The 27,916-nt window shown below is 34.9% G+C and overlaps 8 protein-coding genes, 1 non-coding gene and 2 pseudogenes across 11 annotated transcripts; 3 read left to right on the top strand and 8 right to left on the bottom strand.

The window, feature by feature from the left end:
- Positions 1 to 11: 11 nt before the first annotated feature.
- Positions 12 to 2,375, bottom strand: cyp-35B2 (CYtochrome P450 family). The gene is made up of 5 exons (NM_071693.3): positions 2,141 to 2,375; positions 1,955 to 2,099; positions 1,567 to 1,699; positions 254 to 1,163; positions 12 to 209 (listed from the first exon to the last, which is right to left on the bottom strand). Exons 1-5 carry the CDS (start codon positions 2,318 to 2,320, stop codon positions 78 to 80), a joined length of 1,500 nt encoding a protein of 499 aa, NP_504094.1. The 5' UTR covers positions 2,321 to 2,375; the 3' UTR covers positions 12 to 77.
- Positions 2,376 to 3,297: 922 nt separating this feature from the next.
- cyp-35B1 (CYtochrome P450 family) lies at positions 3,298 to 5,503 on the bottom strand. The gene is made up of 5 exons (NM_001322546.2): positions 5,229 to 5,503; positions 5,036 to 5,180; positions 4,858 to 4,990; positions 3,531 to 4,440; positions 3,298 to 3,482 (listed from the first exon to the last, which is right to left on the bottom strand). The coding sequence occupies exons 1-5, from the start codon at positions 5,406 to 5,408 to the stop codon at positions 3,351 to 3,353; spliced, it is 1,500 nt and encodes a 499-aa protein (NP_001309511.1). The 5' UTR covers positions 5,409 to 5,503; the 3' UTR covers positions 3,298 to 3,350.
- On the top strand, positions 5,077 to 5,178 carry K07C6.16. Its single transcript, NR_068678.1, has one exon. It is a non-coding gene; the product is annotated as an Unclassified non-coding RNA K07C6.16 (non-coding RNA).
- Positions 5,504 to 5,937: 434 nt separating the features above from the next.
- cyp-35A5 (CYtochrome P450 family) lies at positions 5,938 to 8,209 on the bottom strand. Its single transcript, NM_071691.7, has 7 exons — positions 7,960 to 8,209; positions 7,572 to 7,716; positions 7,370 to 7,502; positions 7,021 to 7,323; positions 6,828 to 6,938; positions 6,277 to 6,763; positions 5,938 to 6,235 (listed from the first exon to the last, which is right to left on the bottom strand). Exons 1-7 carry the CDS (start codon positions 8,137 to 8,139, stop codon positions 6,110 to 6,112), a joined length of 1,485 nt encoding a protein of 494 aa, NP_504092.1. The 5' UTR covers positions 8,140 to 8,209; the 3' UTR covers positions 5,938 to 6,109.
- A 1,375-nt stretch (positions 8,210 to 9,584) lies between these two features.
- On the top strand, positions 9,585 to 10,575 carry srx-70 (annotated as a pseudogene). The gene is given in 4 exon segments: positions 9,585 to 9,784; positions 9,832 to 10,052; positions 10,097 to 10,467; positions 10,471 to 10,575. Coding segments are annotated over 4 exon segments (897 nt in total).
- Positions 10,576 to 11,140: 565 nt separating this feature from the next.
- On the bottom strand, positions 11,141 to 12,909 carry srx-63 (G-protein coupled receptors family 1 profile domain-containing protein; the record flags this gene model as incomplete). Its single annotated transcript, NM_071689.2, has 4 exons — positions 11,141 to 11,249; positions 11,474 to 11,846; positions 11,898 to 12,118; positions 12,710 to 12,909. 4 exons carry the CDS (start codon positions 12,907 to 12,909, stop codon positions 11,141 to 11,143), a joined length of 903 nt encoding a protein of 300 aa, NP_504090.2.
- A 947-nt stretch (positions 12,910 to 13,856) lies between these two features.
- Positions 13,857 to 15,136, bottom strand: srx-64 (G-protein coupled receptors family 1 profile domain-containing protein; the record flags this gene model as incomplete). Its single annotated transcript, NM_001330820.1, has 6 exons — positions 13,857 to 13,968; positions 14,013 to 14,212; positions 14,263 to 14,435; positions 14,484 to 14,704; positions 14,759 to 14,919; positions 15,095 to 15,136. The coding sequence occupies 6 exons, from the start codon at positions 15,134 to 15,136 to the stop codon at positions 13,857 to 13,859; spliced, it is 909 nt and encodes a 302-aa protein (NP_001317762.1).
- A 2,756-nt stretch (positions 15,137 to 17,892) lies between these two features.
- Positions 17,893 to 21,159, top strand: srx-69 (annotated as a pseudogene). Its single transcript has 7 exons — positions 17,893 to 17,925; positions 18,011 to 18,120; positions 20,235 to 20,287; positions 20,332 to 20,552; positions 20,598 to 20,770; positions 20,818 to 21,017; positions 21,064 to 21,159. Coding segments are annotated over exons 1-7 (886 nt in total).
- Positions 21,160 to 21,570: 411 nt separating this feature from the next.
- Positions 21,571 to 22,600, bottom strand: srx-65 (G-protein coupled receptors family 1 profile domain-containing protein; the record flags this gene model as incomplete). Its single annotated transcript, NM_071685.2, has 4 exons — positions 21,571 to 21,658; positions 21,706 to 22,078; positions 22,130 to 22,350; positions 22,401 to 22,600. 4 exons carry the CDS (start codon positions 22,598 to 22,600, stop codon positions 21,571 to 21,573), a joined length of 882 nt encoding a protein of 293 aa, NP_504086.2.
- A 1,109-nt stretch (positions 22,601 to 23,709) lies between these two features.
- On the bottom strand, positions 23,710 to 24,946 carry srx-66 (G-protein coupled receptors family 1 profile domain-containing protein; the record flags this gene model as incomplete). Its single annotated transcript, NM_071684.4, has 4 exons — positions 23,710 to 23,822; positions 23,873 to 24,245; positions 24,293 to 24,513; positions 24,747 to 24,946. 4 exons carry the CDS (start codon positions 24,944 to 24,946, stop codon positions 23,720 to 23,722), a joined length of 897 nt encoding a protein of 298 aa, NP_504085.2. The 3' UTR covers positions 23,710 to 23,719.
- A 1,050-nt stretch (positions 24,947 to 25,996) lies between these two features.
- srx-67 (G-protein coupled receptors family 1 profile domain-containing protein) lies at positions 25,997 to 27,755 on the bottom strand. The gene is made up of 6 exons (NM_071683.5): positions 27,658 to 27,755; positions 26,974 to 27,115; positions 26,707 to 26,927; positions 26,484 to 26,656; positions 26,241 to 26,437; positions 25,997 to 26,191 (listed from the first exon to the last, which is right to left on the bottom strand). The coding sequence occupies exons 2-6, from the start codon at positions 26,982 to 26,984 to the stop codon at positions 26,089 to 26,091; spliced, it is 705 nt and encodes a 234-aa protein (NP_504084.3). The 5' UTR covers positions 26,985 to 27,115; positions 27,658 to 27,755; the 3' UTR covers positions 25,997 to 26,088.
- Between the last annotated feature and the right edge of the window lie 161 nt (positions 27,756 to 27,916).

Genomic DNA, 27,916 nt, shown 5'->3' with positions numbered 1-27,916 from the left:
TATTGAGAATGTAAAAATCATTTTCAATTTTTATTGACAGAAAGAGAAATACAGATCCCATAAATTATCATTAAAGATTACAATTTAACAAACTCTAAATGAACATTTTTATCGGGCATTTTTCCGGCACTATATGGCAACTGGTCAGCTGTTGAAGGTAACGATCCATGTGGTCTGATATTATACCGGAGCAATAGGTTTCCAGTCAGCTGAAAATACATTTTATTTTGCATATCCAAACTTCCCAACTTACTAAATACAATTCTGATCTTGCGAGATTCTCCCCAACGCAAGATCGTTTTCCGATTCCAAACGGGATAACTTGATTCAAAAGTTTTCCATTTTCAATGAATCTCTCCGGATAGAACTTGTCGGCGTTTTTGAAAATATCGTTGTTTACGTGGAGGGCTCCAAGTTGGGCTGTCATGACTGTTCCCGAATCAATCTCGTATCCTTTTACATTTGTGGGCTCATTTATCAGTCTCCAAAAGTTGACGTTTAAAATTGAAGCGTGGCGTTGAATTTCAGTAATTGTAGCGTTGAGGTAATGAGATTCAGCTCTGTCTTTTAGCTGAAGTGGACGTGAGCCATTTTCCGTGATTCTCAGAATTTCTTCTCTGCATTTTCTGATAACTTCTGGATGGTTAACAAGTTGATTGAATCCTGAAACCAATGTCGTTGTTGTAGTATCTTGTCCAGCTAGCCACAGATCTCCGATAACATGTTTCAAACATTTCATTGTGTACGGCGTAGGTCCTCCGTGCCGTTTCTCTTCCTCCATCTTTGCAAAGTAAGCTTCAACGAAATCATGCGGATTCTCAGCGTTCACAGTATACTCTCCACTTTTCAGCTGCTCATAACGTTCGTTAGCTTCTCGGGATACGAAATTGAGAATTTCTTCCTGAACTCCCAGAATCCTTTCACATCTCTTTGGGACTAATATCTTCAGCATCCAAACCGGAGCGGTTAAATCGAAAATAGTGAATAAGTCTGAAGCCGAGTCCATCATCTTTTTCAATTTCATGAATTCATCTTTGTTATGTGCGTTGAAACGCTTTCCAATCAGAGTGTTGTTGATAATACTACCAACGGCAAGGTCAAAGAAATCGGAAGTTTGAACAACGGTTTTCCCATTTACAGCATCAGCATCAATTTCCTCGCATCTTAAATTGAATAATTATTAATTTAAATCATTTTTTAATCACTTGTGGTGTTAAAGGCTGTGGGTTTGTTGCCCCTTTTCGAATTTTCTAAAAATCTATTTCCAACGAAAATAGATACAAAGTTCTAAATAATTTTTGAATTTCCGCATGATTTTTTCGGCTTTACTAATTTTCCTGAACAAAATTCAAATTATTATTAAATTGTCAACGTAAAGGTCTTTTTAGAGTTTCTGCAAATTTCTTACGTCTTATCAAATTTTCATCATGCCTGAAAATGTGGTAAATTAAGTTTCAAATTGAAAAAAAAAACAAAAATATATAGTTTAGCCGAAGAACTCAAAAATGTCAACTAGCTTTTGATGTTCAGTTTTATTTGGTATATTGAGACTCTAACAAAAATTACCTTGCATCCAATTCTTCCAAAATTCTCTCCTCCATCGAATCTCTCCCAACCCCAATATTTCTGAATGCTAACAACGTGAATCTTCGCATTTCAGCCCACACTTCGCCATTTGCACTAACCAAACCAAGATTATCTGAAAAAAAAAACTCAAATAATTTTTTATGAGCTTCTATTGTGCGGCTTCATGGCCTGCCTGTAATTCGCCTGATCTCTCGCCTCTTTCTATAATTTTCTCTTTTCAATAAATTTGATGAAAATCAAGTACGGTAATAAATAAAACAAATTATGCTTTAACAAAAGGCGCGAGGCCGGCGGGTGTTGCCTAGAGGCCAAGCAGGCAACCGTTTTGGCGCCTATATAGAAGCCCTCGCAATATGTCTAAACTCACTGCTTAAATGTAAGAAAACAGGCGGGAGGAACCGATCTATAAGCCTGCTCCCATTCTTCACGAAAACTTCCTGCGACGTATCATAATCGCAGATGCTGACATGAGGGATCGGGCCAAGCCAAATAGTGAAAACATCTCCATAAATCTAAATTACTAGTTTTTCCTCAGTAAATTGTGGGCATTTACCTGTCTGAATAGATCAAACGCTGGCACAACTCCTTTTTCTCTCCAAATATAGTAAACCAATTGAGGAATATTTCCAATAAGTGGAAGAGATACTGGCCCTGGTGGAAGTTTTTTCGCTTTCTGATATTGTCTAGCTACCAGAAACGCAATCAAGGTTGTGAGAAGTAGAATAACAATCATAATTGCTGGATCGATTTCATTTTCCCATTTTCTTCACCCGTAATATAGGAAGTCAAAAAACTAGAAAATACGAATTTGTTATCAATTTGATTTTGTTATTTGTCTACAAAGCACGCTTTCGCATCGTCGACAAAAAACGTGTTCCATTGATTTTTATGATGAGTTGACTAAAATAGTGAATTGTGAGGCTTTGAGAAAAATAGTGTGTTTTGGAAAAATGAAAAGTCATGAAATTATGTGACAAATCGTGGTCTCTAATAAATTTTCTAAACTACATTGTGCAAAATTGAGTGTTATCAGATATGAAAGTAGGCGGATCCAGCACAAAATATGATTTTTTGTAATTTTTCTTCCAATGTTGTGAAGTTGTCTGAACTCTAGCTTCTACTTCTATATTTGATTCATACTTGTTTTTTCTTCAATTTTTTAGCTTCCGAAATTATTGAGATCTTAAATATTTTTCTGTTTTACTAAAAACCAAAATATTTAGAATTTCAGAAAAACCAGAAACCAGATTATTACAACTGAACATTCCAAACGCGTATTAAATGCAGATTTTTATAGATTTTTAAAATTTTGTTTTAAAAGTGGTAGCTACTTAGTTTTTGCAATTTTTGTTTGGATATCGCAGATCAATATGCACACAGCGACAGTGCTATATTTTTCACAAAAAGTGTCAAAAACATAATTGTCACTTTTTCACTCTCAATAAAAATTATACGAAAAAAAATGTTCAAAATGTTACATTTTTGCCCCATAAGAGTGATTTTTAACAATTTTACCATATTTGCTACTTCACCTTTAAGCTGTTTAACAGGACAAATTTTCGAAAAAAAACAAAATGCAAATCACACTTTTTTAAAGCTTTTTAGGCTTTCTCGTGGTTTTTTTTGAAAAATGGAAACATGTTAAAACTTGCTTCAGGTTTTTTTTAAACTTCCAAACTTTCAAGCTTGGAAACGTATAAAAAATGGGAGTTGCCAGAATATGTTTTATTATTTACAAAAAAAACTTGTACAAGCAAATATTTTTATAATTTAACAAATTCCAATTTCACAGATTTATCAGGAGTTTTTCCAGCGCTATACGGAAGTTTATCTTCTGTTGAAGGTTCAGAACCATGTGGCTTAATGTCATATCGCAGGATAAGATTTCCAATCATCTGAGAATAAATGTATTATTCTACATTTTTCAAAACTTCATTTCTTACCAAGTATAGCTCTGATTTTGCAATATTTTCTCCAACACACGATCGTTTTCCAATTCCAAAAGGTATTATTTGACTTAAAAGTTGCTCGTTTTCAATAAATCTTTCCGGGTAGAACTTGTCGGGATTTTTGAATAAATCATCGTTTACATGAAGAGCTCCAAGTTGAGCACAAATCACTGAACCTGAGTCCACTGGATGTCCCTGTACAGTTGTCGGCTCATGAACAAGCCTCCAAAAGTTAACATTTAAAATTGAAGCGTGGCGTTGGATTTCCGCAATTGTAGCGTTGAGGTAATGAGATTCAGCTCTGTCTTTTAGCTGAAGTGGACGTGACCCGTTTTCTGTGATCCTCAGAATTTCCTCCCTGCATTTTCTAACAATTTCTGGATTTTTAACAAGATGATTGAATCCTGCGACCAAAGTCGTTGAAGTGGTATCTTGACCAGCTAACCAGAGATCTCCAATCACAAATTTCAAACATTCCATAGTATATGGTGTATCACTGTCACGAAGCCTCTCCTGCTCCATCTTTGCCAAATAAGCTTCTACAAAGTCTTGGGGATCCTCTGCATTTACAGAATATTCTCCTGTTTTTAATTTCTCATAACGCGCCAATGCTTCTCGAGATAAATAGTTCAAAGCCTTCTCGAAAATTGCTACTACTCTTTCAAACCTCGACGGAAAGAATGATTTCAAAAACCAAACCGGAACTACTAAATCAAACATTGTGAATAAATCGGCGGCTTCTGCCATGAGTCTCTTGATTTCTAGAAAATCATCCTTATCTTCGGCCTCGAAACGTTTTCCGACGAGCAGAGAATTGATAACACTTCCGACGGTCAGATCGAAAAATTCTGTAGTGTGAACGATTGTTTTTCCATTCACAGCATCTGCATCAATTTCGGCACATCTGGAAAAAAAATTTGTTGGAATTGGTATCGAAACTAGTGCTACAAATTTTCGCTTTACGGCGGTCAGTAAAAATTCAAATTTTTTGAAAAAATTTTGGTGAGGAATTTAAAATTTCAGAGAAAAGCGGAGAATTCAAGTTTTGTAAAAAAAAACCTTATGCGGCAAATTCAAATTTATTGATAAAAATTTTTGGCGGGAAATAAAAAATGTTCGGAGGAAATTAATATTTGAAAAAGATGGAAGTGAAATGTTTTTTTTTAACTTTTACGAGAATCTTCTAAAACTCGAAACACTTTTTTCAAAGTTTTGAACTGGAAATTGAGAGTTCAAAAATTTCTCACGGTATTTGAAAATTCTCCGGAAGGTTCGGCAAAATTTTTTTTGTACCAAAAACAGTTCAAATCCCCATAAATACCTCGTGTTCAGCTCATCCAAAATCCGCTGCTCCATTAAATCTCTCCCAACTCCCATATTTCTAAACGCCAACAACGTGAATTTTCTCATCTCGGCACACACTGGCCCATTTGCGGTGAATAACCCAAGATTATCTGAAAAATTGTTTTGCAAAAAATAAATACTAGTTTGGTACTTACTACTGACATGAAGATAAACAGGAGGGAGAAAGCGATCTTTGTATTTGTTTCCATTTTTCACAAAAACTTCCTGTGATGTTTCATAGTTGCAAATACTCACATGAGGTATCGGACCAAGCCAGATAGTGAAAACGTCTCCATATTTCTGTAAATTTATTAACTTTTCACCAAAATTTATTACTATAATACTTACTTTTCTAAATAAATCAAAAGCTGGTACAACTCCCTTCTCATTCCAAATATGGTACACCAATTGATGAATATTCCCGATTAGTGGAAGAGAAACAGGTCCTGGTGGGAGTTTTCGGGCTTTTTGATATTGCCTGATTATTAAAACAGCAAGAAATGTGGTCAGAAGCAAAACGAAAATCATGGCTGAACGAAATCAAACTAAGAATTCAATTTTCCAGTGGGTATTTGTAGGAAACTTTGAATACAAACTACGCTTTGGCGAGAAAATTGTTTTCAATTTGTTTTACTGTTTTCTGTCCCACATACAGTTTAGTCATAAAGATAAGGGAAAATCGAAGGTTACTTCAAAACCTGTTTATTGATTTCTGAGGGGAGTAAATTGAAATTTGATCATAAAAATTAGCCAAATTGGTTTTTTTTTATAATTTCTTCCGTTTTTCAATTCAGAAAATTTTTATGTGTAACATTATTTTTAAAATATCAACAAATTGCTCAATACTCAACACTTCACGAAAAAATCACATTACCGAAAATTTAATAATTTACCAAAAACTCTGACTGAAAATTTGGAAAACTCTGAAAAATTTTGGAATGTATTGAAAATGTATTTAAAACAAATCCCACCGACAAACCCCATTTTTTAAAATGCGAAAAACCTATATGTTTAAAATAATAATAAAAACATTGAACATGCCTGAATTGACGTGAAATGAGGAGCTCCAAAAAATTTATCAGCTGTGTTGTAAAAACAAATAAAAAATGAGAAAAGAGAGTTTTTTTAGTAGAGAACAACAAAATCTGCAATACAAAGCAACCATTAAACAAATTTATTTACTAAAATCTCTGAACCGGTAGTTATTATTTTTTGAGCTGTGAATTCCTTTAAATTTTAACAAATTTCATTTCCAAGTTGAACGCTCTCTTTGCAATACTGTACGGCATTGTCTCCTCTGTTGATAACTTGCCATGTGGCTCAAATTTATATCGGAGAAGTAGATTTCCAAGTATCTGAAAATTGGATGAATTTTAGGAAAAAAAGATGCACCTACCAAATATAGCTCCGATCTTGCAAGAGACTCTCCCAGGCAATTTCTCTTTCCAACTCCGAATGGGATAACCTTTTGAAGCAATGTATCATCTCGAATAAATCTTTCTGGATCGAACTCTCTCGGGTTTTTGAAAATCGTATCGTTTACGTGCAAAGCGCCGAGCTGAGCTGTAACGACAGCTCCAGAGTCCACAGGATGGCCACCCATATATGTGAGTTCCTTATTGATCTTCCAAAATGTCACATTAAGAATTGACGCGTGACGTTGAATTTCTCCGATCATTGCGTTCAGATATGGAGTTGTTGGACGATCAGAAAGACTTAAAGACCGGGCTCTGTTTTCTGTGATCTTCAGGAGCTCTTCTCTTGCCTTATCCATAACCTCTGGATGTGCAAGAAGGTGATTAAATCCGCAGAGTAAAGTTACTGTCGTGGTTTCTTGACCAGTCAGCCACAAGTCATAGAGCATAGTTTTGAGTGCTTGAATGCTGCAAATTTAACTTTTTTCTATTTCAATACACGGAATTAAAAAATAGTTTAACTGAAACTCACTTAAAATTTTTCTCGTCTTCTCCTTTCACAATTTTCAGCAGAAACGCATCTGTGTAATCTTGCAAGTTATTCTCGTCAATCACATACTTTCCTGACTTGATATCGTCATATCTGAAATAAAAAAAATTCAAATTTCAGGCACTACTGATGCAAAAATCATTTCAATCTTTCAGACATACAACGCAAAAAATACCTTTTCAATGCCTCTGATGCAACCAGAACTCTTGCGCTTTCCTGAGCACCAACAAGAAAGTCATATCTTTTCCGGAAAAACGATTTCATAATCCAAACCGGCATTGTCAGATCAAACGGTGAAAACATTCCAATTGACTCCTCCATAGTGTTTTTAATGTCCAAAAATTCTTGCTTATTGTGATCCTCGAATCGTGTTCCAACGAGCATGCTGTTAATGATACTTCCCACCGTTAAATCAAAAAATTCTGATGCCGAAGTGACTGTGACCCCATTTATGGAAGCCTGGTCAATTTCAGCGCATCTAAAAATTGAACAGTCTGAGCTATAAAATTGTTTTCAAATGTTACCTTGCATCCAGCTCCTCCATGATCTTGATTTCCATCGGCTCCTTCCCGAAGCCCATATTTCTAAAGGTTTGCAGTGCGAAACGTCTCATCACTTGCCAGTGCTCTCCATTGCATCGAATAAGGCCGACACCACCTTAAAACAAATTTTTCAACTTTTTTTGGATAAATTTTTTGCTGTAAATGTATTGAGTTGACAACTTACGGCTGAACTCCTTGAGCACCGGAGAATGAGCAACATCAGCAAGCTTGTTACCCTGCTTCACAAAAACTTCATAAGAAGTCTCATAATCGGCAATGCTCACGTGTGGAACAGGGCCAACCCACAAGGTGAAGATGTTTCCATATCTCTGGAGAATTTAAGACACATAAATTTTTTCCAGTGTAAGCTCAAAAATGTGAAACTGTTCTCGCGATGAGAAACAATATTGAATTTTCTCACGCTCAAGAACTTCATAAATAAAAATATAGACAGATATTGAAAGATTGTCATTAACAAATAATTATTTAATTTTTCGAAAGTCTTATAATACATTCTTAACATTTCAAATTTTTCTTTGATTTTTTTTTGAATTCTTATTATAAAAACTTACTTTTCTGAAAAGGTCAAGAGTCGATACAATACCACCAGTTGTCCAAAGGTAATACACAATTTGGGGTAGATTCCCAATTAGTGGGAGAGAAACTGGTCCTGGTGGTAATCTTGAGACTTTTTGGTATTGCCTTACAATTAACCATGTCAAAATTAGGGAAACGATAAGGATGAACATCATTTTTTAAAAATTATGAATGAATATTTTTGTCAATCTCCGGCTATTTAAATAATAACGTTGCAGAACTAGTGATACGACTATCTTATCACCAAATTTAGATTTTAACAACTGACTACAACTGACACAAGTTGTTCGAAGTATTATATTAGAACGACATAACTTCACTAAATCTTTTTGGGTAACTTTTTAAGGGCGGGATAATAAAATTAAATAATTTAGTCAACTGTTAATTAGTTTTCCCATTATTCAAGCCGAGAAACTTAAGAAGAAACCCAAAAAGAAATTGTATTTCTCGTTGCAACTACAACTGACACAACTGACACAGCGTGTTCTTATCAGTAAAATTAATAGCGATTGACATATGAGAAATGAAATTGATAACTGATCTGGTATGTATTTTTCAATAGAGAACAACGTACAGATAGAGTTTAAAGTATTGAAACTACAGTTTCACAAAATTAGCATAATTGCTCTATTACTATTGCACCCCATTTTTATTTAAAAATTGTCACCTGGAAAAACAATTTTCTATGGATTTTTTACCGTTTCTAGTTGACTACTTCAGAATGGAGCGAGATATGAGATTTCAAAGTAAAGCAGTGGGGTGTAATTAGAGTAATTATTAAAAAAGTACTATAAATTATAATTGAAGATATCAATTTTCATCACTTTTCAGCTTTGCAGATCTGAATTGTTTTGTTTTACACTTTTATTACTAAAAAATAACCACTGAATGTTGACATCTTCTAGATATAGAATAGACAGACGGTAGACAGTGTTGTGACTTGGCCTCAGTAGAGGTCCTCCGCCCCAACTTTGCGGATTATAATTATCGGCAAGAATTGCCCACAATCCAGCGATAATCATCCGCCGGTAATTTACTCACACAATTCCGTTTGTTCGTTCTTTAATAATCATTCCACCATTTAAATTAATTAAATTAAATAATTCTCATTTGAATTTGCCGCCAAGGATGCAAGCGCGCGCCATTGTACACATCGGAGTGTCGTAGCGCGCGCTGTTTATTCCCTTGCTCATATTAATTCTGGCCTAAAATGTAGCCATTCTTCACTTCTTTTCTTCGTTCTCCCAACGCCATGGCTGCTCGTTGCTGATCTTCGTGCCCAATTCCCTAAATATTCTCTACGTTTTTGCCTTGTTTATTCCCAGCTTAAAGCTGCCCTGCTCAATAAACTTGGATTTTCGTCAAACTGTGTACTGTTATTAGCACCGCTCATCCTTTTCCTCCATTCCGTCTGCCGTTCGCATTTGTCACTCTGAGGCTCTGGCTGCCTCTCGGAGGGAGTGTCAACAGACAGACAGAAAGACAGGCATACACAACTTTTTGATCAAAACTATCAGTTTTCTGATATCCGGCACTTCCTTGAGCACATATTCTATACCAGCGCCCCCAAAAACCAAGCATGATAGTAACGCAGTTTTCAATGGCAGAAAACGATCAAGTTTTACTATTTTTGGCCCCACTATCCTTTTTAGGAGTTATCGTGAACTGGCTAAGTTTCATCAGTATTCATAGACTGAAAGTGTTCAGTCATTCGTTTGGGTATTTATCTTCTATTCAAGCATTCGCAGGAGGTTTTCATTCTACAGTTTTCCTGCTATACTTTTGTCCCATGGTGTTGTTGTAAGTTTTTGTTTTCCATTTTATGTGAACTCAACACTAAATTGTAGAAATCAACCATTCCTGAAAGAATATTCACATTTCTGCGGATTTGTCTTACTTTTCTTCTACGAACTATCCGTTTCAACTCACTTATTGGTGTCTATAAATCGGCTATTGGCCGTCTGGTCTCCTTTGTCTTATAATAAAATTTTCACTTTGAAAAACACAAAAATCATGGTAATTTCATTGTGGTTGTATAACCTGGTAAACGCCTATTTGTTCTACATTAGTGAGTTCGATAACTAAAACTCAGTTTAGAACTGAAAATTTCAGGACTTTGTCATTTCTACTACAAACCCGACGCTCACTTTCTTACATTCACAAATAGCCCGTTATGCGATTCAGTTGGTTGGTATGTAGATTTTCTGAAGAATAGTGCCATTGTAACGATATTTATAATTCTGGATATTATTACATTGATTAAAGTGAAAAGAACTTTCCGGCATATCAAACATCAAGTGAACAGTGCGAATGCTCTGAAAATGTCCCGCCGAGATCGCCGTTTCTTGAAACAAACTGTTATTCAAGGATCCGTGTTTTTGATTGAAATTCTTTTTTATTTTTTCATTCCCCAGAATTTTGAAGATCGATGGATTGTGTTTTTTGGTACCTCTTTTGCGTGGGTCGCTGTTCCCGTGGCAGATGGTTTAATACTGATCATTTGTAACCCGGAAATTAGAAAATATATTTTTAAAATTTTGTTCCGTCAATGTAAATTTTTACGCTTATCCTGGAAGTTGATTTTTCAATAAATATTAAAGGTTTCCGTACTCTAAATTTTATTTTTGTATTCCAAGGTTTCTAACTTTATCACATTTTTTTAAAACTTTTTTTTAATGTTTAGAGCTTACAAAAACCCAACTTAGACGCGGAACAACTTTGACAACTGTAAATTAGAAAAGCCAGACAGACTGTCGTTGTACGGAAATGAGGCTATATTTTTGAGCCTGATAACAAATTCAGTAAATATGTGATTTGAAAGTTTATTTTCAGACCAGGCGACCCCAAAAATTTTAGCGGCGGAACTAAACTCCTGAAAACGCGATCTGAAATTTCTTTAGTGAATTTTTCACCATTTCGAAGACCCGTAGAAAATGTGATGAACTGTTATAATTTTGAAAAAAAAAACACTGAACAAAAATTGAAAGTTTAAGCTGAAACTAAGAAGTTGAAATAAAACAGATCACACTAGCTATAAAGCAACTTAAACATTTAAAACTAAAAAAATTATTTGGAAATAAAAAGTTTCACACGAGAGAGAGGAAGAAACAAATTAATCAAGTAAAGTCCAGTCAAAAAATACAGTGTTTTTATTTGTTAATTCTGATTAGGAGTACCGTGTGCAGATACTGCATTATTTATCTTCACGTGTAGCCAGCCGAATATGATGTTCCGCATTTCGGGGTTACAAATTATCAAGACAATTCTGTAAAATGTAATTAGTAATATAAACTAATCACATAAAAATTTAAATGAGACTTTATTAAGATACATTGCAAAAATTGGTGCAAAAGTTTTCGAAATACGCCCAGCTCGATTATTGGTTTCGGCTTTTTGCACCAAATGTTTTTCTCAAATTCTTTGATGTACTGAGATTTTTTGTTAGCAATTTGAAGAAAAATATCCCACAAGTATGTATTTTACACATACCCATCTGCCACATGAACAGCAACCCAAGCAAACGAAGTTCCAAAAAATACGATCCATCGATTTTCAAAATACTTTGGAATAAAGAAATAGGTTAAAAGCTCCAGCATGAAAACCGTGTCTTGAATCACAGCCTGTTTCAAAAACCGACGATCTCGACACAAAAGTTGCTGGGCAGCTAAAGCATCCACAGAGTTTTTCAATTTGTACAGCAACTGTCGTGATTTCATTATTGTGACAGTATCTAGTAACATGATAATTGCGACAATGACCGAGTTTTTGATAAAATCGCCATTCCAGCCGACAATCATGCAGATTCTCGAATTCGAGAACGTTAGAAATTGCACTTGCTCGTCGAAACGGAAATGACAAATCCCTAAAAAAATTTACAGTAATAATAATTATAATTCAAGCTCACAAAACTTACTGAGATAAAATAGACCTGCATAAGTAAGTGAGTACATCCAGCTGACTAAAATCAAACATTTAGTTTGTGACAGATGAAAAACTTTATGGTATGATATTGGTGCCCAGGCAGCAAAAAAACGATTAAGTGATATTAGCAAATGCGTTAGAACGGATAACTCGTAGCAAAAAAGTAATACAAATCCACAAATGTGGGAATATTCTTTCAAGAGCTTTTGATCCCTGAAGTGTCAAGATTTTGAAAATTTTGACAGGCATTTGTTACTGCATTGAACGCTTACTCAAGATGAGCCTAACAATTTTCGGCAATTGGCAATGCCGGCAGTTGCCGATTTTCAAAGCTTCCGGCAATTGCCAAAACTATCGGAATTAGCGATGTTGATAATTGCCGAATAGTTTAGGCAACTTTCAAATCTGGCGATTTTTCAAAAGAAGAAGGCTTAAGACAGTTTTAAATTGCAAGATCAGCAATTTCACAGAGCAACTTTAAAAAATATTTTTCATCAGCAATTTACACAATTGCCGTTTTTGAAATTTTAGCAACCCCTTGCCAAAATTGGCGAAATGTGTCTTTCCGTATTTCGTGAGTTTTTTTTTGCAGAAAAGGTGTAAGCCTTTGAAATTTGGCACAATTCAAATTGGTAGATAAGCAGTTTCACAGAGTTTACACACACATGAAAATTAGCAGTTTCACATTTTCTACAATTCCGGTACTTATGGGTTTCTGGAATTTTTTGGCCTAAAATTGCCTAAATTGTCGAAATTTCAATCTACCCCAGCTTTCAAGTACTCTGACGGTTTTCCACCACTAACCACAGTATCATGGGACAATAATATAACAAGAAAACAGTCGAATGGAGCGCATCTGTCAGTGCTTGATTTGCTGAAAGATATCCAAACGAGTTTTTAAATACTGGTAGCTTGAGAACTCCGTAGAGACAAGTCCAGTTCACGAGTGCTCCGGTGAAAGAGATTGGCACGAGAACCAGCAAGGTTTGAATTTTGTCAGCCATTTATTGCAATGAATGGTGAAAATAAAGAAGGCAGAACAATATTGTTGAATAGGTAGGTGGAACAGTTTTCTTATAATGGAAAAGTTTTACGGAAATTAAGGAACATATAGGCATGTATATATTTTTTCTATTAAGCATGTTTTGACGGAATATGTTTGGTGTGTTTTCTCTGTGTGGTTTATTTTTCTGATATTCTTCTGGGACTGCAATTGCTTTTGTCAGCCGTCTGTCCTGTGTTCTAAGTTGATATATGGATTTTGTTTCAGAAAAAAATTGATTTTGAAAAAAAAACAGTTTTCCCGTTGTCAAAAATTCCTTTAATTTTTTGTAAAGAAGTTTTGGAAATTTTTGAGCATAGTATGAACTTGGACGACAATTTTCCAAATTTGCATAGAATTTTACAGATATCAACGTTTACATACTTTATGTTTAATACGTGGAACATTTCCAATATTGTGAACTTCCTGTGGAAATTAGGGAGCATGCGGGTATATTTTGTAGTCATTCTTGTAATATTTGCATACATATTTTGACGGAATATGTCTGACGTATTTTTTGTGGAAGGTTTGTATTCAGAACTGCTACAGAAATGTATTTTCTTTCAATAATAGCGGCGCCGTTACATCCCTATTTGTATATATGTATAATTAATTTTCGACTACTACACGGAACTGTAACATTAGTGCAGGATCGCCAATGGTAACGATCGATTTCGGAATAAAATTGGTTTGAAAAGTTATATTTTAATTTCAAACTTTTCTGACCTACCCCCGAGTTCAATTTTTCGAGCCCGGTGTTCAATCGTTGCGTCGGCTTTTGCTTGACAATTCATGGCTTCAAAAATTAGAAAACATTAAAATTATGTTTAACATTAACTTTTAATTTGAAATATAAATACTATGTAAATAAATAAGCCGAAAATCAGAAAAAATTGATTGTCCGAGAGCTTAAGCATGTGCTTTATTATTTGACGTTTGATTAGTCGAAGTTATAGCATTTTTGACTTTTTTGCCAAGAAGGAATTTCCGAATTTCAGGATTGAAGAGAATCACTACCATTCTGGAAATAAAAAACTTAAATGACTAATTTAGAGTTAAATATACCCATCAACGGCGTGTACTGCAACCCAGGCAAAGGAAGTGGCAAAGAATACAATCCATCTGTTTGCAAAATATCGGGGAACGAAAAAATATGTCAGAAGCTCCAACATGAAAACAGAGCCTTGCGTAACAGTCTGTTTCAGAAATCTGATTTCCCGACTAGTTAGATTACTGTGTGCCTGATCAGAAATGCTTGAGCTAATCTGCAAAAATTTTAAAAAGTTTAAATATAATACTACCCAAAAAAATTTACCTTCTTAGACATTTGTTTGACTTTGACAACTGTAAGAATATCAATTGAGACAACGATTGCCACGATGACAGCGTTTTTCAAGAAATCTCCATACCAGCCAATGTATCCACAGAATTCGGAATTTGTGAACGTTAAGAAATGTATTTTCTCATCGTAATAAAAATGGCAGGAAACTATAAAAGTTCAAGATGAGAAAAATATTAACTCAATATGTAACTTGCCTTCATAGAAGTATATAGCAATTGATCCAGTTACCGTCCCAACAAAACCAATCAATATTTTAGTGTTTCTATCACTGAAAATATTTTGATACTTGTATGGAGCCCACACTGCGCAGAAGCGATTCAGGGAAATGGCGAGATGAATCATCACTGAGAGCTCATAGCAGAGCAGAAGTACAAATCCACAATGGTGAGACATTGCTTTCAATGTTGGCTCGTCTCTAAAAACAAGAACTTACAAGTACCTGAAACTGAAAAATTTCCAATTCACTTACAAAAGTACCATTGGACAAAAAAAGATAAGGAAAGTGGTTGAGTGCATGGCATCTACTATTGCCTGGCTTGCAGATAAGTATCCAAAAGAATGGTTGAAACATTCCAGCTTGTTGACTGCATAGAAAATTGCCCAGTTTAGCACTGAACCAATCAATGAAATCTGTAAAGTATGAAGAACTATTCGAAAGCTACTCTACCTTTAAGTGACATTCACATTGGCACTTGCCAAACTTTGCTGAAATAAGATTGCCATGCAGAAAAAACTGTTTTGAGAAATTGCAATAAATTTCCAAAAAGTTTTTCAATTCAGTAGACTATTTTTATTTATTACTTACAGGCAGTAATGCGTACAGCGTTTGCTGATGAATGTCATCCATTGGCTGCGGGCAAAGCTAAATTATCCAAATTAAACAACGTCGTAATATATTTATAGTATATGGTTTTGTCACAGACCACGCCTCACATAATGCTACAATTTTCTCTACTAGCGGATTGAATTTTTAAAATTTATGAAAACCAAAAAATCAAATCCAGAAATATAAGAGTTGTCTATCAATGTCACTATTAGTCATGAAATTAAACTACTGGGAGAAAAAAAATAGAAAGTTCAAGAAAGAAGTATTACATACAACTGCATACAGTTAATACTGTTAATGGCAGAAAATTGTATTTACGGTAATAATTTGAAACAATAACTGAAATAAGAACATATGATATGGAAAGTGAATTAATAGAAGATATTTTCAAACTAACAAAACGGTAAATTAGGCAGGAGAGGCAAAAAATCAGAACTTTGGTTCATAAAGCATGATTTTATAAAATAAATAATAGTGGGTGTTCTTCAGACGACGTCACGATCGTCGTGTCTGAGTAACCACCCACCCTATGGAATAACCGTACTTTGAGACTGCTAGACAGCTACAATTGTGCGTAATTGAATAATACGCAAAAATATTCCTGGAACGTCTCACTGAAACTATAAATTTTCTTAAACGCTAAAATATTATGGCAATAAAAAGACAAGCCCGTCAAGACAATAATCTATTTTCAATGTGTGACTTATTGTTTTACTTTTAAAAAAATCTCCAAATCAATAAATATTTTTTGTATTTTTATTTTTGTACGTGATCTTACTGGGTAATCTTAAAACTGATGTCTTAAAGCGAGTTGTCTGCAACGGTCTGCAAAAACTTAAAAAAAAACAAATTTAAGTGAGAGGTAGAATTGTTTGGAATTTTTATTTTAAACTACAAAAAACTAAAATGATCGAGTATAAATGTGAAAATGAATGACATCTTTCTACATTTTTTTATGATTTGTTCAATTTTGCTGGAAATAAAAAATATGAGTATTATATGTGAGCCGTTTACTAGCTAAACATATTGGGGATTCATGATTGAAAAACTATTCGATGTGAAATACCGTCTTTCAGTTTTTCTGATTTTTCAAAGGTGCCAAAAAAATTTGCTGAAGCTCCCAAATAAACTTGGTTATCGCGGTATATAAATTCGAATTAAAATTCCTAATAACTTTGACAAGTGACAATAATTTCAAGGAATTTGAAAATTGATAAATCTAAACTGTGCAAATACCAATGCAGTGAAAAATAGACAGGAATGATCTGGAATGGCTTAGATAAAATGAAAATAAACTTATATTGTAGTCGAACTTTAGGAAGTCACGTGTTTTACTACTGGCTACGATAGAAACAAAAAAAAATTGTTTCTATTTTTGCCAGTCGAACAGCTTCGAAATCCACATGAGGCAGGGTTGCACTGTTTTTGTTAAGCTATTACTACTTGGTAAACTGCAAGTAATAAAACATCAGAAATCCTTCTCGAAATCGCAGCTTGAGTCTACAGAGTTTTGTTTACGAAACACAACTATGAGAATGCGTTCCATTGAAATCCATGTGCATTTGTGGTTTTTAATCGAAATTAGGGCTGCCATGAGGTTGCCGCAAAGGCGCCTCCGCCGGCCTCAGCTGTCGCCGCGCCGGTCTCACGGCGTCATCCACGCCGCATGTATAATGAGGTGCGTAACCGCGAACGTGTCGGCCGCTTCAAATAACTACCTCTCGCATTTCATTTCACGCACACAGCGGCGCGCGGCGTCGGCGCGAGGCCGGCGGGCGTGAGGCCGGCGTGAGGCCCGCATTTCGCGCCTCACCCAGGGAGCCCTAATCGAAATTCTTTGCCACGAGATAAAAACAAAACCAATGTTAATCCAGTTATAAAAGTTGTTGAATTTGTCAAAAACTTTTCTAACGACGAGAAAAGATGACTCACAAAAAATTCCGCAATTTTTAAAATTTGCACAATTTTTCCATCTGAATGATTTTTTCAATAACAATTTAACATTTTTAAAAAGTAAATTTCTATGATATCTATGTTGCCAATCATTGCGCATGAATTTGTGATCATGATTTCTGCTTTCTACAAAAACATTTCTGATTTTGAAACCAAAATGTTCATCAAAAACCCTTTTGATTGAAAAGTTGTAAACGTTTCTGTAAAAACAACTTTTATTTTTTCAAGCTTCTCGCAATTCGGAGTTGTTTTTGTAAGAAAAGAACATGATTCATTTCATTGAAAATTAGGACACATTAAATAACTTGAAAACAACATTATAATAACATTTCTTTCTGTTTCGTGTTTTATTCAAATTTTCACAATATATATAGCCCTCGAAAATTTGAAAAAAAAAACGGCAAGAAACCACAAATCATATTGTTACGTTTGTAAATAACTTGAAGTGAAATCTGTGGGTTTTTGCTCAAAATATCAAGATACAGTCGCAATATACTAAGTATACCAGTAAAAAAATGTATTTTTACTTTTCCAACTGATTTTTTTCATTAAATTTTGCAAAAGAAAAAGAAAATATTTTCGAATTCCGGTATGAAAAATCGATTAAAATTTTTTTTTTAACTAGATCCTTCATTTGTGCGACAATTCAAGAAGAATTAAGCTATTTTGAGTTTTTTTTTTGCAAAATTTTAAAAATCATTTTGAAATATTCAGAAAAATCCCTCAAAATTCTTAGCAGTTTTTTTTTCGATATATTGCGTATGCTTTGCAAAATTATTTTTCGTGTTTAAAGCATAAACATTTTTTGTGCATTCTACTACGAGATGGCCAATCAAACTATTTACGCATTGCTCCCAGTAAGTTTTCTAAAAGTAACAATCAAAAATGTATTTTTTATCCATAAAAAAAGAAAGTATATCATACAATTGAAATTCTTTTAAGATTACCTTAATTGGTTCTTGCCTCAATTGGACAATACTCTACGCGATTCGTAAATTACAATCATTCAATCATTCATTTGGGTACTTATCTGCCAATCAGGCTTTGGTACAGTGCGCCCAACTTCTATAGCGCCCCCCTATTTTTTCTCATTTCACCACCTTCTGACATTTTTTACAAAAAACTGCTAATGCCATTCGATTCCAAATGTCGAAAAACCCCCTGTCCAAAATTTTCATCAAAAAATTCAATAGACTGAGGAGACTAGGTCAAAAAGTTTCTAAAACGACCGTCCAACTTCAATAGCGCCCCCTCGAATTTTTGATTTTTTCTAATAAAATCCCCTTTTTTTGGCTTTTTCTAAGAACAACTTATTCATGACTTAAGTTCAAACTGATCCAGACATCTTGCAAATCAATTTTCAAAAGAAATTTATCCGTGGAAATTCGTAGGATCTCTGAAATTGTCCTGAAACGCCTAATTTTATGTTAGAGGGCGCTGCGCGGCGCCCAATACTTGAATCAGCACCAGAATCAACTAAGATGATCTACAACATCTATTTCATCAGTCTGAAATTTTTTTTCACGTCTTACGTGTCATTTTGTGGCATACGAATGCTCAAGAAAACGTAGTGTTTATTATCAATTTTGTTCGAAATGCCACGAGGACCCCAGCTAATAAGAGATGAACGATCCAAGCTAGATGTGATGGCGAATCTTAATATTTCTACAAATGAAATGGCTCGCCAAATCAATCGCTCTCGTAAATGTGTCTACAATTACCTCAATAGTCCACTTTCTTATGGTCAAACCAAAAGAGCTCCCAGATGCAAAGTTTTATCGAGTCGTGAGGAACGCAACATTGTGAAGGCTGCATCGAACTCTTTCAAATCTGCCAATGATATTCGCAAGGAATTGAATCTTAATGTTTCTAAACAAACAGTCCTGAATATGCTCAGTCAAAATCCTTCCATCGTGCGACAGAAAATAAAAAAGGCTCCATCAATGACGCCCGATCACATGCTCAAACGTTTAGATTTTGCAAAGGAAAATATGGGCACCGCATGGACAAAGGTATGGATCCAATTAAAAAAAAACAACATATTTACTTTGCAGATTGTGTTTTCCGATGAGAAGAAATTCAATTTGGATGGGCCGGACGGAAACAGATTTTACTGGAGAGATTTGAGAAAAGATCCAATGGTTTTTTCAAAAAGAAATTTCGGTGGTGGATCGGTGATGGTTTGGGCCGCTTTTTCGGAAAAGAAGAAGCTCCCCATTCAATTTACAAGTCATAAAATGACTGCTGTAGATTATCAGCAAGTCTTGGACAAGGATTTAGTGAAGTTTTTGAGACACCCGTCGAAAAAAAACTGGCAGTTCCAACAGGACAACGCCAGTATTCATTCAGCCAATTCAACTCGTGCCTTTCTCAGCAGCAAGAAAGTTAAACTCCTTAAATGGCCAGCTTGTTCACCGGACCTCAATCCGATCGAAAATATGTGGGCTTCCCTCGTGAGACTCGTGTACGCTAATGGAAAACAATATCCGAAGAGATGAAAAATCTGGTCAATTCGATGCCTAATCGAATCTTTGAGGTCATCGCCAAGAATGGAGGTCCTACGAAATATTGAACTTTATCTAAGTTAATAAAATCTGTTGTGTTTTTTGATTTCTAGAGGATGGTGAATGCGCGAAGGCCAGTAGTGCTATCTCGTACTAGTAGTATAATAAAAATAAGAGTTGCAAATCTTTAAAAAAATTTCAGACCGATGAAATAGATGTTGTAGATCATCTTAGTTGATTCTGGTGCTGGTTCAAGTATTGGGCGCCGCGCAGCGCCCTCTAACATAAAATTAGGCGTTTCAGGACAATTTTAGAGATCCTACGAATTTCCACGGATAAATTTCTTTTGAAAATTGATTTGCAAGATGTCTGGATCAGTTTGAACTTAAGTCATGAATAAGTTGTTCTTAGAAAAAGCCAAAAAAAGGGGATTTTATTAGAAAAAATCAAAAATTCGAGGGGGCGCTATAGAAGTTGGCCGGTCGTTTTAGAGACTTTTTGACCTAGTCTCCTCAGTCTATTGAATTTTTTGATGAAAATTTTGGACAGGGGGTTTTTCGACATTTGGAATCGAATGGCATTAGCAGTTTTTTGTAAAAAATGTCAGAAGGTGGTGAAATGAGAAAAAATAGGGGGGCGCTATAGAAGTTGGGCGCACTGTAGATGCCATGCATTCAACTATTTTTCTACTATATTTCAGCCCAATGGTCTTACTGTAAGTCACAGATTTGGATAACAACTTTAGCACTTAGTTTTCAGGGATGAGCCAACAATGAAGTCGATGTCTCATCATTGCGGATTCCTTCTTCTTCTATGTTACGAACTTTCAGTGATGATTCATTTTGCAATTTCTTTGAACCGTTTCTGCGCAGTATGGTTACCCTATCATTATCAAAACATTTTCAGTAGTACGAACACCAAAATTTTTATTGGAATAATCTGGCTATTCACTGGTTCTATGGCTATTTTTTTCTATGAGAGTAAGTGGCTATCAGGATATTTTTAAGTTATTTTATTTTTTTTAGAAACTTGTCATTTCTACTATGAAGAGAGCATTCATTTCTTAGTTTTCACAAATTCCGAGCTCTGTGGATTTATTGGTTGGTATGGAGACTTTCTGAAAAACGCCTCCATTGTCGCAATCGTAATGTCTATCGACATATTAACTGTGCTCAAAGTTCGCAAAATGACCAGAAAAGTAAAATATTAGTACAGCTAACAAGTCTTTTTCATAACAATTCATAGGCTGCCCCGACAATCAGCGATAGAGCACAACACAAGATGTCTTCACGGGAAATTAGGTTTCTCAAGCAGACTGTTACGCAAGGCTCTGTTTTTATGTTAGAGCTTCTGACATATTTTTTTGTTCCTCAATACTTTGATAACAAATGGATTGTCTTTTTTGCCACATCATTTGCCTGGGTCGCAGTGCACGCTATCGACGGGTAACATAAACCAGAGGGGAATTTAAGAAAATTGAAATTGTTTCAGAATGGTGGTGGTGGTTTTCAATCCAGAGATTCGAGGATTCCTACTGTGTCAAAAGGTGAAACATCATGTCTCTTCCATAAGTCATACAATTAATTGAAACCTGGAATTTTTTGAAATTACATTCAAAACCTTTGGAATAAAAACTATGTTCCTTATTTACAATTTACAAAATTTTTTTGTCTGCGGAGAAATTTTTTAATTACATGGTGCTAAGGTGACCTAAACTTTTGTTTTCACATATAAAATTTTTTTCTAAAATTTTGTATACTTCTAATTCTTTACTTTTGTGAACACCATAGGGGTGCTCGAAGTTTCTCAAAAATCCACATTATTGGAGCATTGGAGCAACTTACCAAGACTTTGACTTAAATTTTTGAAAAAACCTAGACATTTATGAATTGTTTTATTGTGATATATCTACAATGTTTTTCCTAAAATATTAATTATGAATCTGAAATGTCGATTTATTTCAAAACAAAAATTAAAGCATTTAAATTCCTTGAAAATTCACATTGTGACTGTTGCGACTTGAACATTTGTTTTAACGTGGAATATGTAATGGCGTATTTCCGGATTGCAAATGAGCAGTATTAGCCTGTAATTAAGTCTCATTATTTTTAAAGAAGCCCCGTAAATTCTTACCCATCTGCCACATGGACAGCTACCCAGGAGAACGAGGTGCCGAAGAACAGGATCCAACGGTTTTCAAAATATATTGGAGTGAAAAAGTATGTTATCATGCCGAGCATATATACAGAACCCTGTATTATAGTTTGTCTCAAAAATCGGCGATCCCGACAGGAGAGCTTCTCAATGGCTGCATTGGTCAGCGTGTTCTTTATTTGATATGACTTCACTTTGACTTTGATCAAATTCAAGATGTCAACGGACATCATGAATGTGACAATCACGGTGTTTTTCAGAAAATCTCCGTAGGTACCAATGATAGCGCAGAAAGGGGTTTTGGTGAATGTCAGGAACCGGATTTCTTCGTCGAAGTAGAAATAGCAGAGCACTGAAATATTGTATTTGAAATTCAAAAAAAGTAAAGGTTCTATCTTCTTACCTTCATAGAGTACAGTTGCCTGGATCAATGTATAACACCAGAGTACCCCAATCACCACTTTAGTCCTCGGAACATCAAAATGTTTCTTGAAAATTACTGGGAACCAAATCGAAAAAAATCTTTTGAAAGACACAGCCAGGTGGGTCATGATTGAAAGTTCATAGAAGAAGAGCAAGATGAAGCCACAAAAATGTGAGTATTGTTTTAGGAATGAATGATCTCTGGAACGGTTTTTAATCTAAAAAAACAAACAATAAATTCAAAAACCTACAGCAAAGCCATCGGACAAAAATACAGTAAGAAAATGGTCGAATGGAGGGCGTCGGCGAGAGCCTGATTGGCGGAGAGATAACCAAAAGAGTGCTTGTATGATGTTAGCTTGCAAATCGAGTAAAAACTGGACCAGTTCAGAACAGCTCCAACAATTGAGATAGGAACCAGGACAAGAAGAATTTGGTCAACGTCGGCCATTTTGGAACAAGTGATTGAAAATGAATAGAAGTGTATGTTACCGACGTTTCTAGAGCCATAATAACACTCATCGGAAATTAGGATCTCGTCCGTTTCTAGATGCATTATAAGAATGTAGATATGCTTTGGGAATTGTTTCAATAAACCTTAAGCAATCAGTGCGACTGATTGAGAACAAACCCTGTTCGCATTTGCCTTCGGGTTAAATGTGGGGTAGCGACAGTGGGGAGATTGCTAAGAACCACTCTTTTGGTCCTAAAATGACCAAATATCATGATAAAACTTTTCAAAAACTTTTTGAAATTTTTTATGCAATGTCAAAAAGTGGCAATTACTCAGTTTCTGCCACTCATAATTTTGGAAGTCGACCAAAAAAAAAATTTTTTTCGACAGTTTTTATATTTTAATTTTGTTCAAGTTATTTGTATTAAAACATTGTAGGGGTCGAAATTTCTTTAAATTTCCTCAAAAGCTCGTATTTCTCAAAATTTTGGCAATTTGCAATTTGCCAAAACTTTGACTGGAAATTATGAAAAATCTAAATTTTTTTGGAGTGTTTCATCATAATATTCGGTTGTTTTGAATCATTATAAGTGCATTTTGACTAAATCCCCACTGGCGCTACTCCACCTTTAAGTAATAAGTGCGACTGATCGAGAACAAAACCTGTTCGCATTTATATTCGGGTTAAATTATGATAGGCTGAAACTTGTGTGGTCTTAAACTTTTTTTTTTATTTTTGAAGTTAAGAACAAAGGCGTATTATAATAGAAAATGGGTTCTTGTGTACTACAGGCATGATATATGGAGAATCTTTATTTATTTTGAACATAAATATTAGTGATATACTTGTATGATTACAACTTGATTCAACTACATGAAAATACTTTAAACAGTATATTGAACTATCTTGTAAAACTGAAGTATACCGAGATAATGCGGAGAGGTACGGCGCTGATTGGTTGAGAAGTGGGAGTGGTTAGGTGCTGATTGGCCTCGCAGTTTTCGTTTACGTAAAAACTCATACGCGATTTATATAAATTATATTGTAAAAATCGTTTTCTTTTCGTCGTGTTTTAGATTATCGATTGTTCCAAATCATTTGATGTTTAACTACTTTCATTGTAAGACTGAAACATGGATTGTCGTAGACACTTGATAAGATTTCTTCTTTCGGAAAATAAAGTTGCGTACATCCGGGTTGCACAGTATTACAATTAATCTGAAAAACATAAATTTTCTTCACAATAGTTTTCACGAACCACTACGTACCCATCGGCCACATGCACTGCAACCCATGCAAATGAAGTTCCAAAAAATACAATCCATCGATTTTCAAAATATTGTGGAATGAAGAAATATGTCAGAAGTTCCAACATAAAAACGGATCCTTGAATCACAGTTTGACGCAAGAAGCGGCGATCACGAGAAGAGAGCTTCCGGACAGAAGCTGGACTGATTCCACTTCCTAGTTTACAGGATAACAGCTTGACTTTGATCAAGGTACATATGTCGAGGGTCATTATGATTGCGACAATAAAGACGTTCTTTAGAAAATCTCCATACCAACCAACAATTCCACACACTGGAGAATTAGTGAAGGTCAGAAAACGGATTTTCTCATCGAAGTAGAAGTGACAGAGGTCTGAAATTATTATTTTTATTGGGAGGCCAAGCATTTTTCAAACTTACATTCGTAAAAACATAGAGCAAAAGTAAGCTCAAACATCCACAAAATGAAAATCATGTATTTGGTTTTGGACAGGTTGAAAGCTTTATCGTAGGCAATTGGAAACCAAACCGAGAAGAGACGATTCAAAGATATCAGGAGGTGTGTGAGCACGGAGAGCTCATAGAAGAAAAGTAGGATGAAACCACAAATATGGGAATATTGCTTCATGAGTGAGTTGTCTCTGGAAAATTTTAGATTAGTGGAAGGAAATTTATTTAGATATGGACATCAGAACTCAACAGTTTAATTTAAAAACAATTGTTTAAAGTTTTCCATTTTTCAGATCAATTTCCTGAAAATACTTCTTTCACTATTACAGTTCTTATTTTCAGTCACAATTTGATTTTTGATTAGTTAAAATTTCAAAGTAATTTTTGAGATGAGAGCTCTCTAGTGAAATTTTCAAAAACCTACAGTAAAGCCATTGGGCAAAAGTACAACAAGAAAACAGTTGAATGAAGAGCATCGGCGAGTGCCTGATTCGATGACAGATACCCAAATGAGTGCTTGAATGAGGCCAATTTGCGAATAGTATAGAAACTTGACCAGTTTAAAACAGATCCCAAAATGGAAATTGGGACAAGAGCAAACAAAACTTGATCAGTATTCGCCATTGGATGAAGGATTTTGTTTTGTTACTGTTTTCGATAATCTCCACAAAATACAAAAAAATATAGTTGTCGGCTTTTTATATGCTTTTTCACTGATTTTTGTATGCAGTTTTTGTTTTTGAAAAGAGACCATTTGTCAGTACATTCATTTTTTTGGTGATTTATAACATTTTGTATTTCAATTTTTAACGGGTGTGGGTACGATGATTCATTTCAAACTACATTTTTTGAAAGTCAACCATTCATTTGGCCAGAACACGTGTTATTTTTCAAAGATTTGTAGCTGTCTGGTTTTTTAATTCGGAAAAGTGAACGATCAACAACAGATACAGTACTCCCAAATATTTTATTTCATGTTTTATTCAATGATTTTTTTTTGTTCATAGTGCTTTTCTGTCGCTATTGTTTTGTAGAGACCAATTTTAAAGGTTCTAATTGAGATGATTATGTTTTATTCGAAAGTTTAAATGTGAGCTGACATACTATTCTGATGAGATTTTTTCAAAATTCGCATGAGCAAACCTTTCGTTAAAAAACTTGTATTAATCAAAAACTCTTTCCACAAGTCTCCGCTAATGCGTCAAGTCTTCCAATGAAGTAACTGTGTCGCCTATCCCGTGAAGGCCTTACAATTTTTTTGCTTTATTTTAGCATGAACGCCGCCGATTTTTGAATATTCTTCCAAAATACTGTCGCACCTGTAGTCTCGGTCCTTCACGTTTCTCGGAAATAGTTGGAATCTTGAGTCTTCTAGAACATCAATAACAGAAACAAAAAGATCTGTATATACTTCATGTTGTCCCTATTATGTCTAAATTATTGAAAACCAATATTAAATTTCTTCACGATATTATGAGCTCGTGAAATTTTAAATAAAGCTATTTAAAACTACATATACAGTTTTTATGCTTTGGAATCTAAAAAAAATTGCCGGAAATCATAATTTTAGTATTACGTCAATCTTTGTCTGGTATGATTTTTAAAAAATCCAGCTTGATGATTTTTTTTTGCAACGCTTTTTTTTTGTTTTGTAGTTTTGCCAAACCTCTGGTTATTTTCTCTGGTTATCTGGTTATAAATTATTTCTATACAAAAAATATACACAAAAAATATAATAATTTGTTTTGTAAATTTTGAGGGCTTGGTTATGCCGCTGTCATATCGCTTTGAGTAACAGTCTGTTGGGTGACTTTGTGGCCTCCGATGAGAAAGTTTCTGACTTCTGGGTTGCAAACGATTACAATCATTCTGAAATTAAAAATAAATAATGACATTATTTTTAAAAAATCATCCATACCCATCAATCGCATGAATTGCAACCCAGATGAACGAAGTTCCGAGAAATATGATCCACTGATTTTGGAAATATTGTGGAATGAAGAAATATGTGATCAACTCGAGAAGAAACACCGATCCTTGAAAAACGGTTTGCCGGAGGAAACGGATGTCTCTCGGGGAGAATTTATTAGCGTCCTCGCCTCTGTTGGCGCGGGCCTGAAAATTTAGAAACTTTCTCAGAATGTATGATTCAGTTTTGAACCTTTTTGGTAACATGATGAACTCGAAGTATAGTTGTGATGTCCAAACACACAATAATTGCGATGATTGCAGCATTTTTTACAAAATCCTCATACCACGCAACCATCCCACAAAACTCGGTACTGGTGAATTGTATGAAATGAATTTCTTCCAAGTAGAACACATTGCACAAATCTCAAAAAATTTTTAAATTATTTTAAATAAAACAAAACATGTTCCCCTACACTGGTAGAAAATGGCTGCAATAATTGTTTCAACAATCCACAACAATGCGATAATCTTTTTCGTATTTTTTATGGTGAACCATATGTCATACTTCAGTGGCACCAAGACGGCACAGAATCTGTTGATGGAGATGCAGAAATGAGTGAGAACCGATGACTCGTAGCAGAAAAGTAGAGCGCATCCCATGATGAATGAGTACTTTTTCATTAAAGGTTGGTCCCTAAAGTAAACGTTTTTGGCTGTTGTTTAATAATAGAGGGACTTACAGAAGTACCATTGGGCAAAAGTAGAGTAGGAAAATGGTGGAGTGGAGGGCATCAACAAATGTTTGATTGAACGACAAACATCCGAATGAGTTTTTCAGAGGGGGAAGCTTATGAATTGCGTAGAGAATTGAGCAATTCAAAACTGCACCAATGAATGTTATTTGGAATTTTTTGTTTGAAATTAGTTTTTTTCAACGAAACTGATTTCAAGAGAGTTGCCTACAGCCATATACCTGCCGACTTCTGCCTACGTTTAAAAGAATTTCCTACATGCTTACTGCCTTATACCTTCCAGCCTTTACTTGAAACCAAGAAGCTTGCCTATTTGCCTACTGCCATATGCCTACCTACCACTGTCTCCGTCCAATATTCTTTGATATGTGCCTACTAAATATCTTGTCAACAGGACTACTGCCTTTTGCCTGCCTACTTCTGCCTACGTCCAAGTGTCTTGCCTATTTGCTCTCTGTCTTCTTCATGCCTACCTCTGCCTTCGCACAAAAGTCTTCGCTACATGCTTACACCTTGTGTCTACTTCCACGTGCCTCCGCAAGCCTGCGTGTTCATGTACTTGTGCACCTAATCTCTATCAGACTACGTGCCTGCCTCAAATTTGTTTTCAATTGTTTCTAAAAAAAGACATTTTGATTTTGTTTGACGTATAAAATTAAAAATGGTACATACCGGTATTAGCGCAATAGCAGTTTGATTTCCAGACTCCATCTCCAAAATCTGATATTTTGACCGACTCTTCAGTATTTATAAAAAAGAGAACCAGTGATAAACAAGAAATGTATTTTGTTAGTTGTCTGAATAATTGTCTCAAAAATCTAACAAAAACAGAAAGGAGACAAATTTTATAGTTTAATTATTCTCATAGCCTCAAAAATTTAGAGGTAACATGAACATGCTCTCTGGCAAGAATCAATGAATCATAAAGGGT

Source organism: Caenorhabditis elegans, chromosome V (assembly GCF_000002985.6).
Source record: "Caenorhabditis elegans chromosome V".
NCBI classification, from domain to species: Eukaryota; Metazoa; Nematoda; class Chromadorea; order Rhabditida; family Rhabditidae; genus Caenorhabditis; species Caenorhabditis elegans.
The sequence above is the reverse complement of the archived record's forward strand: the minus strand, read 5'-3'. Positions and strand labels throughout refer to the sequence as shown.